Genomic DNA, 12811 nt, shown 5'->3' on the forward strand with positions numbered 1-12811 from the left:
GTATCTCTGGAGGAAGAATTACGCTCTGGGAGAGACACAAAGGATGGGGCGTTTTTTGAGGTGCTGGCAATATTCTATTTTCTCCCCAGGCATCGGTTGTATGATTGGTTAATGTATACGTTTCTTTCCAGATGTATATCTCACACTTAATTTGCCATCCCTTTCTTAAAGTTTTGCTAGCCGAAAATCTCCAAAACTGGGAAGCACTTATTTGTGTGGTACTCAATGAAGGCATTACCAACTCGCTGGACATGAATTTGAGCAAACTCTAGGAGATGGTGGAGGACAGAGGAGCCTGGCATGCTGCAGTCCATGAGGTTGCCAAGAGCCAGACATGACTTAGCAACTGAACAACATCAACCATAAAAGCTGAGTCCAGGTATTTTAGGAAGAACTCAGGTTAGCCCCAGGGGAGACTGAAGAACAAGAGGGGCTGAAGCTGACGTCAGTTAGTGTCTACACGGCTTCTCAATAATGCTCATCCAACAGCTAGAGGGAAGGAAAGTGTCACCACAGCAAAGGTGTCAGTTAGCCGGGGGCTTGTGGAGGCCAGGGGGTCACTGGTGAAGCTTGGGACATTACTGTGTAGCAGACACTGAGCGCCTGATTTAGGAATCTGGATTTAATTCTGTAGACAGTTAAGTAGACTTGGAGGATTATCATGTAGCAAGGGACAATTAAAGATACCCTAAAGTCTTAGGGAGATGAATCTGGGTGTGACGGGTAGGGTGGACTGAAGTAGGGAAACCAATAAGGTGCAGGCATAATGGACCAGGAATGATGGAAGTGAGGGCTTCTCCAGTGGCTCAGTGGTAAAAAATCTGCCACAATTCAGGAGACAAAGGACATAAATTCAAGGCCTGGATTTGGAAGATCCCTTGGAGGAGAGCATGGTAACCCGCTCCAGTGTTATTACCTGGAGAATCCCGTGGACAGAGGAGCCTGCCGGGCTACAGTCCATGGGGTCGCAGAGTCAGACACGACTGAAGTGACTGAGCACACATGCACAATGGAAGTGAAGTTAGAATGAGAAGGACAGAGATGAGTTACTGAGGGACAGTGAGAACTTAGTGATTGAACCAACTTTTTAAAAAACTTATTTTCTGTCCTTCCCAGCCCTTCCTTTCTAAAGTTAACGAGAGAGATTCTGCTTTACAAGGATGTGTGGCCTGAACCACGTAAGGTCAGAAGAGGACTAGCGGACACTGACTTGATGCTGAGGGCCTGACTGAAGGCTTCAAAATTCTCTGCAACTACTTGAGAGTACTGCCGGGGAAGGGGCGAGTGGTGGCAATGGGGCCTTTTCAGCAGCAGTAGAGTTGTTTGACCAGCAAGTTTTAAACTTTTCATTATGAAAATTCTCAAACATATACACCACCAGAATAGTCTAACAAACTCCTGTGTACTCATCACCTGGCTTCAACAATGATCAGTATCTTCTCAAGTGACTTTCATCATTTTCCCCACAGTCTACAGCTCTGAGCCCCAGGAGTGAAGCTAGGTCCAGTGGAGGATAAAACCTACATTTAGAAATATTTGAATCTTAGTTTTTGTGTTCTGTGGGAAAGTCAGTGGTTCCAAAAATAGGTATATACACGGGATCAAGAGCAAAGAGTATGACCATTCAGTTCTACACCAGAGGCTCCCAGCCTCTGACTCCATAGTCATACGAAGCATGTTACCTATGCTGATGACTAGACTTTAGCCGTCTTGACTGGACTGGATCAGTCATTTGACGTGAAAGTCGAAGGCTGGTTGGGGGTTTGTTGATTGTAAACATGAACAGGTCAGTTCTGTTACTGAGCAGTTCCCCGAGCCTGTGATTACTGCAGAAGGAGGGAAGCCCTTCACAATGGGTGATTTCTTGGAAGAAACTGACTCTATAATCATGTTCCTTCCAGATGTTGCCAAATTTGTTGATTGCATCTCCCATCCTATGAGAATGAACGCCAGGCAATGCTGATCCGGGAGACGAAGGGGGATCATCCTCTCACCATGGCAGAGCCTGAAGTGTCGGTCCTTGGGAAGGCAGGTCCTTGGGAAAGGGGAGATGCCAGCATTGTCGAGCTCCACTGCCCGAGTCACCTTGTCAGATCCAGGCAGAAAACAGTCCATGCTGTAACACTGGTACCTTAAACTTAATCCTGCACTCAAGGAAGTGTCCATTCCTGGGAGGGCAAAGAAACTTGTCTCCTTCTTTGAAACTGTTTTGCAAACAGCTGTAAGGAAAGAAACCAAGGTACATGGAAATACATATGAAAATGTGTTCGGAGTCCTCAGTGGCAATGTCAAGGCTATTTTTGAAGCTCACCAGTCCAGATGGAAAAATAAACTGCTTATGACAATGCCCCTGTCCCCTGGGGATTTCTGTCAGTGAGCATGTGACAAGATGTTCTTGCATGACCAAGCTCTGTTTGGCTGTATGCTGAGTAGCCCCAGGTTCTGAAGATTCTTGCTGTAAGGGTAGCCACCTCACAGACTGAAGTACCACCATAAGTAATTTCAAAATGAGAGAGAAAAAACGAGCAACGAGTCCTCTAGTTCTGCTAGTTTCCTAACAAACAAAGCTGGCCCTTCTGTCCATTGCTGAAACAGGCCAGAAACCACACTGACAACATGGAGGGTACTTCTAAGAAGACAGACCAAGTACACTGTAGGCAGGACAAACAGGATAATTTATTCTCATTTTTCCTTAAAAGAAAGATACAGTAGAAGTTTTATAATTCAGTATGATTAGACGTGATTTATAATTTTAACATTAAAAAAAAACAAATGACAACAGAAACAAATAACTAGTACAAATTATAAAACTAATAGAGCAAAGAGGAACTACCTTTCTGATCGGAACATGTACCACAGCTATACTTCCTTAGAAAACTTTCTAAGATTTCTAAGCTAAAACTTCTTAGAAAGGGATTGGAGGAAAGCCTTTACTCTCAAGTATTTAAACTATTCCTGTACCTACTAAATGCTTTCACCAACTTGTTAATCAAGTGCTTCCTAAATTTAGGAACCAGTGACCAAGTGGCCTGAAATAAGTCTTGATCTTATCTTTCCAGCTATAAATTATTACTATTTCAAGAAAACAAAATATTTTCTAAGCAACGTTAAGTTTTCTAAAAACTTCAATTACCTTTACTGGCTCAGTACCTGATTGAAATGTTCAAATGTTCATATTGCACACAAAAAAATTTGAGCAGCATACTATATGAGTGTGAGAAGCTGATGAATATTAAGATTGAGGAAACTCCCTAATGAGTCACATTTACATGATTTAAATATATACTTTCTATATCTTTAATTAATATAAGTAAAAAGGTAATCTTTAGAACAGCACAGAAATACAAATGCATTAGTTTTATAAAATATATTCAACCCCTTATACGTGCAACAATCTTTTAATTTTGGAGCTGCCACACAAGGGAGCTAGTTTCTTCTCCTTCATATGAAAGCAGGAAGTCACGTGTACAAAGTTATTTATGTGAAAAGAATAAAGAAACACATTCCTTTTCTTTGTCCTTGACAAATATTTATGGAATGTTGGGAATTATGAAAAAACAATTCCAATGTTACGAAGCCCAATGCCTTGGAATGAAAAAGCTCCTAGTGACACACTGCACTATGTGGAATGACAATCTTCTTCTAGAAACCAGGGCTGCGTTCTCTATCTTGTTTAGAGGATACCACAGAACTGGGTGGACAGACTGAATACCGTGCCATCTCTGGCCACACAGTTAGAGCATGCCAGTGTCAATACCATCTCCAGAGTCCCAACCAACTCCCCAATAAATAACAGGCCACATTCATCGGCTACCATCCTAACAGGCTAGTTTCCAAAACTGCTGAAGCAGATAATAGTTCATAAGGGTTCAGGATTAGTCCACTGGCCTCTCCCAGAGCTGGGTGTTCCTAAACTCATCACTGCGCCTCATGGAAAAGGACCACTGGCTTGAACTTCCACAAAAGCAAACCAAAATTTGCCTGCCAGGGAGACAAAGCTTCATTTTACAGCTTGTAACTAGCAGATGAAAAATCTAACTTCTTTATTAAAGAACTCTTATATCCTTTAGCATATTAAATACTGCTCCCAAAATACTTTCATGCAGACTTTAAGAACCTGTCTCTCGGCTTTGCAACAATAAATGTCTCATCTCTCCCTTCAAAGTTTGTTTCCTCCTTGCCTTTCTAAGTAAATTATCCTAAAAAAAACTTTAATGCTTAATATAGGACTCAGAAAGCAAGGTAAGGTTGAGGAGATCAGGTCATATGCTCTGGTCTGCTGCCCAAGAATATTACTGCTGTGTTTCTTAAAGCAAAAAGTAGAAGAGAATTGTTTTAGGGTCTGAGGGCTGGCAAATCACTAATGGATTTGGGCATAGACTACTCATCCTGGTTACATGAGCCAATGCAAATGCAAAATAACCACAAGACATACTTTGACAGGCAACTTCTATTCATTAGCCTGGGACACTTGGGCCAGCTTTAGCCCTCTTTCCCTTACCTATGTCATCGTCATTTCAGTGCCTAGTAGGAATTAAAGCCAGCCAGGGACTTTTTCCAAACACTATCTTTAAGTCACCTGGATAGCAGAGACGTGTCCACAAGCTGTGGATGCAGTCTGTGTGCCTGGCGCACTCTGAAAAAGCCTGGCTGACCCTAGCTCCCTCAGGCCTACTTCAACACACTTAGTTCTCAGATGAAAGCACTGTGTGGCCACACCCGTGCTGGCTGCTGTGGCTCAGAGCCAGTGGCTGGAGGAAGCTACTGTTTCCAGGCTGCCGCTGGGCGGGGCCCAGAATCCAAACCTGAAGCACGTAGGCCCCCAGGACCAGGGGCCAGGCTTCCTGCCTCCACCTGTGCTGGGTGCCCCGGGGTCCCAACAATGTGGCAGCCTGCACTCCCTGAAGACCCCCATACCTCCCAGGACCTGAAAGAATAAATATAGTTATGGTCTTTTGACCGTCTCTATGATAGAAGTTCTATCTTCTGAAATACTCATTTTATGTTGAAAGCCAATTAAATGACCACTGTAAGGGTGGAACTCTTAACTGCAAAAGTGAAGAGAAAGTTCCATTAAGGTGTGCATTAAAATGGGGAGTGAGAGCAAAGCAATGTTAAATTTTATGTAACTATTTTTATTTCAGTGGGATTCCAAAGTGGATTGGGCTGCTTTGAATGATGAGAGATGAGAATTCACCCCAATTGTACAAATCATACAAACTAAAGGATGAACCAGCAGCGTGCTGGCTGACCCCTCACAGCACTATGAACGCTATCTGATACACTATCATACTCTATCCAATGAAGTGCCCTCATGAAACAACGAGATGTTCATCTCAGTGCAACTTTAAAGTACCTTTTAAAACTTTTGTTTGGTACTACCTTCTTCTCTTCAAACAGTATTTTCCTGAGAAAGCTTTCCTAGTAGAAGTGAAATTAATGTTTCCCACAGTAAGCCCTTTATCATCAATGAATTCTTAAATCATTATACTCAAAGGGAAGTATGCTTTTAGGGTTATAGGACTTGTGTTAAAACACAAATTGGAAAATTCAGGGATATTTAGATTATGTCCCTATGCTTCATTTCACACGTCCCAGTAGTGCTTCTTACACAAACATTTCTTATAGGATAAATCAAATATAATTAAGAGTCCTCCCTAATTAGGCTCCCGATTTTCTCAATACTCATCACATCTAATGTAGGTTATATTCACAATGTGTTTCCCAAGTATCTTTTGTTATTGAAAAAGCAGTCTGTTGCCTGTAAGTACTCCCTGAGAACACCCAATCAAAGTCCCCTCGAAAAGCAAATGAGAGCTGAGTCTGGCAGCTACATGAGGTCTAGTTGTGTAAAAACCTTCAGTAGTGAGCACACCTGTGTCTAACATGAACCCAGATGTCCTTCACAAAACATGACTAATGTCATGGCTGAAGTTTTCTTCTCTTGCTTTTCTAAATGTGAGCCAAGATGAGAATTCTATTTAATATTTACAGATCATCTTGCTTTTCTTTTATAAATGCTTTTGGAAGGGGTTAGACATTGATTACATGAGGATTTTCTATCAGGGAAGGAGGAAGGCCAAGTGCCTTGAAAAGCTTCATGAAGAGTAAGACTGAGAAAAAACCTGTTAAATCTGTAAACACCCAATGGAAAACCGTTCAAAAGAAGAAATAGAAGGCACAAACTTCGGGTTAAAAATGCATGTAAAGACTGCAACCTTACTACAGTCAACAGAACCCACCTAGGTCTTTAAAAGTCTTGCCCTAAATACAGTTAAACTGTTTCAACTCTGCTGTAACCATCACCATGCTAATTCTTTGCACATCTACTTGAACAATTAGGAAGAGGAAAAAAGCACAGTGACACTCCTTGACACTTCAAAGCAAGTGCGTAGGATGGGAAAAGGATAAATTAAAATCACAAAACACTCCATCCTCAGAACTACCACCTCTAACTTCTATGGTTTCCAGGAGGAAGTGAATGACAAATTTGTTTTGTAGGTAGAGAACCAACAAACAAAAAAATCCTCATATAACTCAGCAAAATAACAGCAAAGGGTTGGATTGTACGGCCCCTCCACGCTATCAGAATATTTTAGGGCTCGCTTTAGAGAAATTAAAATAGCAATATAACTTAATCTTAGCACGTATAAATATCCATCTGGATATTCAAACAGCAACAACAGAACAAAACTTACATCAAGGAGAAACTTTTCTAAAGTAAACAAATGTATAATGTCAGAACTCAAAATTCATTAGAAGGTTCACTGTGTGTTTTAATCAGGCTCAGACTGAAATAAACGTAGTCAATTTAAACCCCAACCTGGGAAGCCATCCCGGCTGCGGTTGTGGTTTTCATCTTTTCAGTGTCCCATGACATTCATTTAGACAGAGGGCAACCGTCCATGTAAACAGTTCGACCTATTGGTCCCCTGCTGTGGACCTGCAGCCGATGAAGAGGAACAGTCTGGGAGCAGTAGACAGACAGGGGACGCTTAAAACCTAAGAAAGCGACAGCAGCTTCTGGGCGGCTTGCTCGGCTCAGGGTTTCCCGTCAGGCAGCTCAGTGAGACTCTGTGGAGTGGAACTGGTGAAAGTGGAAAGCCATGAAGACATAGCTGTCTTCGCGCTGGAAAAAGCTCCTCCAACCGACTGGCCTGAGTGGAAAGGAGGGGAAAAACAGAAGGAAAACAGTCTTCACTTCTGTTAAGAGACACTGAAAAACCAATGCTACTTAACTGCAACACGCTGATATGTTCATAGGTACTACAATAAAATTGACACTTCTAATTTCAAAATAATCCCTTACCGTGGGAATGTCTAAGAGGAAACTGACTAATGTCTGGGTATAAGACACTGCTCTCCTAAGTATTTTGAAAGTCTTTGGGAAACTCTTCCCAGGCCAGTGGTTCTTAAACGAATTGGAGAGCTACAAAAAACAAAAAAAACCCCCAACAAAACAAAACTTCTATGTGCTCTCTGTAACCCAAATCCAAGTTTATAACTGAAAACCACCTACAGGAAAGAGTTGTTAGGCTGCTTAGGGAAATTTGTTATTGTCATCTAAAATCATGTTGCATCACAGGACTTCCCTGGTGGTCCAGTGGTTGGAAATCCGCCTTACAGTGCGGGGGAAAACGGGTTTCATTCCTGGTCTGATCCCTGGTCGGGGAACTGGCATCCCACATGCCTCGGGGCAACTAAGCCTGTGCGCCACAACCAGAGAAAAGCCTGCAACAGGCCCGAAGCACTCAAATAAATAAAATAAATAACCATGGTGCACCAAATGAAAACATACAGAGCTCTATCTGCCTGCGGTCTGTTTTGTTTGTAACAGCATTATCTCAAAAGCTGATGTTATAATGAAATTATTTAAGTTGAATCATACACACTCACTGTTCTTGGAGAGGGGAGTGTGGAAGAAGGGAACAGGTCATAGAATTTTAATATCAGCAGCATCAATAAAAATTAACTGACATCATATACCTTTGATGAAGTAGAATTTTTCTACCAAAAACAAAGAATTCAAAATAAGTCAAAGGTATAATATTGTATGGAAATAAATGCTTATATATTTAATTCTATTCCCTTGTACAGGGGTGACAGGACTGTGTATCTCGCGTTTGTCTTTAAGTCTGTAGAACAGTTCTCTTACCCATCTCCAGATGTATAGAACATTAGAGCTAGGAGGGCCCTGGCACAGAGATCACCTAGTTCTGGGCTTTAGAGTTGTGTTCAGTAAGGGTTAGCCTGCTAACCCTTAGCTAACCCTTCGCTCTCAGAAGCTAAGGAATGAAATGGGCCCTATTTTTAATACTGGTATTACAAGACAAAAGCAGCTGAGTGTAAATAACTGGGCACCTGAGATAACTGGGAGTTCCCTGGAGACTGTTGCATTATTTCTTTAAGTTTGAAATAGAATAAAAGTAAACAGTTAAAAATATAGGAAAGAAGGAACAAGAAATTTCTTTAGAAAAAGAGATGGAATAATCTTCAAAACAGCCAAAGTGAAAAAAGCTAGGTACAGAAGGGTATACCTAACAACCATTTGTCTGGTTTTGGTATCAATCAGGGTAATACAGCTTCATAAAACAAGTTGGAAGGTATTACCTCAACCATTACTTTCTGAAAGAGTTTGTATAAAATTAGCATTATTCCTTAACTGTTTGATAAAATTCATAAGTGAAGCCACCAGGGCTTAGATTACATTTAAAAACTTGTAGCAAGCCTTTAAACTTTAACTCAATTTATTTAATATATTTAGGGCTATTCATATTTTCTATATCTTTACTGCATTGATTTTGGCAATTTGAGTCTTTCAAGGATTTTGTAGATTTCATTTAAGGAGTTGAAAAACTGGCACAAGATTATTCATAGTATTCCCTTATTAGCCTTTTAATTTTTGTAAGATCTGTAGTGGTATCCCCTCTTTCATGCCCCATATGGTCATTTGTATCTTCTTTTTCTCTTTACTAGTCTGCAGAAGTATCATTAATGTGATGTTTTCATAAAATCAATTGTTGGTTTTCACTGATCTTCTTTACTTCTTTACTGATCTTCTTTACTTCTTTTACCTTAAAAGACAGCTGCTCCTAATGCCTACTTTATTATTATATAAATAATACTCTACTATTTATAAAGAACTGTGGGCAGCTCAGGGAACAGAGAGAAATCCAGAGAAGTTTGACTCCTGATAACAGAACAGATATGACAACATTTGCTAAACTTGGTTTGGCATTATCTAGTGTCACAAGAATTGTTTTAATGAATAAGACCAAAATTAAAAAGAAAAACCTCTGTATATTCAACCATCTTGCACTATTATGTGATACACACATGTCTAAAACTTTGTGCTTTTATCAGTGACATACTGAGGATAGAGAAGAGATGTTTTATGATTCCAATCTGTTCCTGCCTAAGACATCCTTACCAACAGCTTTTCCTGTTTGTACAACATTCCGACTTGTTGTAACCATGACGTTTCCAAGTTTTTTGCCACGTTCACTGTTTTGAACAGAACTGAGTAAAGGAGAGAAATGTTAAGTAAGTACAGTTAAAAAAAAAAATTACTCACATATACATTAACCACTCTATAATCATCCCCCAAATCAGAATTATTGAGAAAAGAAGATAAATAATTCATTGTTAAACATCCATTAATTTACTAATATTTTAAGTACAGAAATTTTCAGAAAATTTTAAAAGAATATACAGATGAGCCAGAAAGCAGTGTAAGGACATAAGGATGTATGGTTATACATAATTCGTATGGTCATAATTTGCTAAAGTTACTTCACCAGAATAAAAATGGCAAATCCTGCTATTAGTTCACACCATTCTCCATGAAACAGCAGTGTTTTCATTTTGAAACATACACACTGCTGAGCTAGAGAACGTTATGCACATATTTGGTTACTATTTGAAGCACAAGTCTATGAAGTGGAGAAAAACAATTCCCAATTAGCGATGAAACACATGGCATGAATTCAGACAGAAGAATGTTCCTAGGATTTTCCCTAAATACTCACTGTGAGAATCTTAACTTCATGTCTGACACTGAGTACTGTCCTTGGAAAGGATGGCTGTAAAACAAAGTTTGAGTTTAGACTATGGATCTCTCACCAATAAAGCTGCACCACAGAGTTATCACAAGGAAGTATCAGGAAACTGCACTGGGGTGACTCAGGAGGGCGGCGGTGCTCCAAACACGATACCGGAAACAGTTCTGATCACAGCTCTCCACTCACAGTCACGGGAGTCTCTCTCAGCTTATGTACTCTGCTTGTAAAATACGTGTTTTTTTTCTTGGGTGGGGTTGGTTTGTGTTAGTGCCGCCCTAATGTTCTTCTTTGGTCTGAGGTGGGGCCCAAGCACCAACATTTTAAAAAAGCTCCTGGGACAGTCAGGGTTAGAATCCCTGACTTTGGCCATGGCTTGGTTCTGGCCATCTTATAAATGGGTGCTATTGGTTAAAGGCCGATTTAATCTGTGTTATCAGAAAAGCAACTCAAAGTGCAGATCTTAGGGAAACAGTGTATATAAAAATCAGGTAACCTGATCAACATTACACTATAAAACAAGGAATCAGTAAACATTCAGATTCTTAACTCATATACACAGGGCAGGGGTCCTTCTGTCAATGTCTAACAAAGAAAGTGACCCCCCCCCCAAAAAAAAGTGACCCTGGTAAAATTTGCAGCCACTTATTAAAACATCAAAATGCTATTATGTGGCTCTTTCATGTGAATGTATGGCAAAAACCACCACAATATTGTAAAGTAGTTAGCCTCTAATTAAAATTAAAAAATGCTATTATGGCTTTTCAAATGATAACAAATTTATTTATTGGTCACATTAAGCATACATAACAACCTCTCTTTTTTCTGGATTTCCGAATCATCAGTTGAAAGCATTGAGAGGACTTAATTTTCTAATCGTTAGGAGTGGAAGAAAGGGTTTCAAAGATCTCAAACCTTACATTTAGTTTTGAATGTTTCTAAATTATACCCCCTGATGACAGCTGAAGCCTATCATTTCTTGTTTTTAATTTGGTGAAAATGCTGAAAATCTGCTGGCTATCATATCTGCATAATTTCCCTATCTAATTTTCTGGTCTTTTGCTTCAGCTTTCTTTCTCCTCAACCTAAATAACCTCAATTATTTACATAGTTTTAAAAGTACTGTTTTTACAATCCTTTAAAACACATGCCAGCTAATCCTCATAAGGACCTACATTAAAATCTGTAGTGCTGCTTCAAGTTAAAGGCACTACAGCAGATGCAGCAGCTGAGTAAAGATCTGTCCAGGCTAAAAGAGCCCCAGGGGAGGAGACAGACCTGTGAACGGTCACTCCCCCAGCACCACTACAACCAGCGCCATAGGCAAGCAAGCTCACATCTGTTTCTCTTCATTACTCTTTAGAACACAGACCTTGTGGTTAGAGAGGGAGAAAACTTTGAACTTAGTCCTTTCATTTAATTCCATTACAGTGTATTTGCCTTTTAATTCTCTGTGTTTTTGCCACATCCAAATGGCAATCTAGGTTTCTGCCATAGCCCAGTATGAGGACTAAAGTCACCAAAACTGCCTGAACCTAGTCACGGTTCTTGATGGTAAGTTTAGCAGACATGTTCTCCCAAGCCCTGCTTCCTTGCAGATGCTTCTGCAAGTTACAGTGACATAAATCCCTGGATTTTGTGTGTGTAGCCCCACTAAAGCACATTCCCAAGTCAAGTTTACCCTAGTTTCTAAATAATATGGTAATCAGTACTAAGTTGATTTTTGTCATATTTTCCATGAAGAAGTTTAAAATACAAGTGAAACATGGTGCTGCAATGATACTCCAATAAAAATTAATTAAAAAACACATACACAAAAAACCACAAATGAAAACAAAAGTTCAATGTATACTTATATCATAAAGACATTAAAATCCTTTAATTTAGAAGTTCCCAATATATACACATTATATCAACTGATCTCCTTAGACTCCACTCTCCCATTCACATGGTATTTTTTCTTAATGGCCCAATTCTCTAGCACATTTAAATGCCTTTTACGTGGAATAAAGTCTTTGCCCAGTCAACAGTCAATATTATGACAGGTATTAAATTTTGTTGGATCTTAGAATCTGATATGGAAATGGCACCAGATTTGACTGATTATCTAGGAATTCAAATATTGACTTTAGTTGTTCACACTTCATATTTTACAATAACCTCTCAGTTTTAACCAGTGCTATTTCCCTCAAGGCTTCTATCTCACTTGACCATTCTGCTGAGGCGATATGACACACGAGCATCCCCACAGGCTAGGACTTTCATCTCCGAATTATACTGGAAGCTGGGAGAAAGGTTAGTGCTTCCAAAATGCCTTGTGCTTTGTGATTAAGAAGTGTGAATAGGGAAGCAGTTTTCAGTTGCTTCCCTGTACTTGGGAGCCTTTTTTATAAAAAATCTATTTAAGGGATTCTTGAAGATATTCACAGTATCATCAGAGTTCAGACATGATTTTCTTTATTCGGAAACCCTTAGTAAGTCAACCACCTCTATCACCCTGTAGAGGATGTGCTTACTTCGGATTTATTTCTGCAAGTGCTGGATGCTTGTTGCTGTTCCAAACCCTGTAGTTGTGAGTGTTCTTCCAGGCTGTAACAAAGGTCGTCCCATAGTCCGATAAGATCTTTTCGTTATCTGTCAAGTAAATATTTGAAAGTTGGGCTGGACTGTAGCCAGTCAGGGTTATAAAGATTAATAACCAATAACAGTAAAGAAATAGCTTTAGCCTCCCTGTCCCCTGCTGCTTTCTTGGG

The 12811-nt window shown here is 39.9% G+C and overlaps 1 protein-coding gene across 1 annotated transcript in view; it reads right to left on the reverse strand.

Moving 5' to 3' along the window:
* Nucleotides 1-2656: 2656 nt before the first annotated feature.
* The window catches only part of AVL9 (AVL9 cell migration associated), a 55552-nt gene continuing 45397 nt past the window's right edge, over nucleotides 2657-12811 (reverse strand). Inside the window, exons 13-16 of the mRNA XM_065938657.1 lie at nucleotides 12575-12692; nucleotides 10029-10082; nucleotides 9431-9519; nucleotides 2657-7157 (exon numbers count right to left, since the gene is read on the reverse strand). Of these exons, the coding sequence (XP_065794729.1) occupies nucleotides 7042-7157; nucleotides 9431-9519; nucleotides 10029-10082; nucleotides 12575-12692 (377 nt within the window). The 3' untranslated portion in view covers nucleotides 2657-7041. The remainder of the gene's footprint in view (nucleotides 7158-9430; nucleotides 9520-10028; nucleotides 10083-12574; nucleotides 12693-12811) is intronic.

Source organism: Muntiacus reevesi, chromosome 6 (assembly GCF_963930625.1).
Source record: "Muntiacus reevesi chromosome 6, mMunRee1.1, whole genome shotgun sequence".
NCBI classification, from domain to species: Eukaryota; Metazoa; Chordata; class Mammalia; order Artiodactyla; family Cervidae; genus Muntiacus; species Muntiacus reevesi.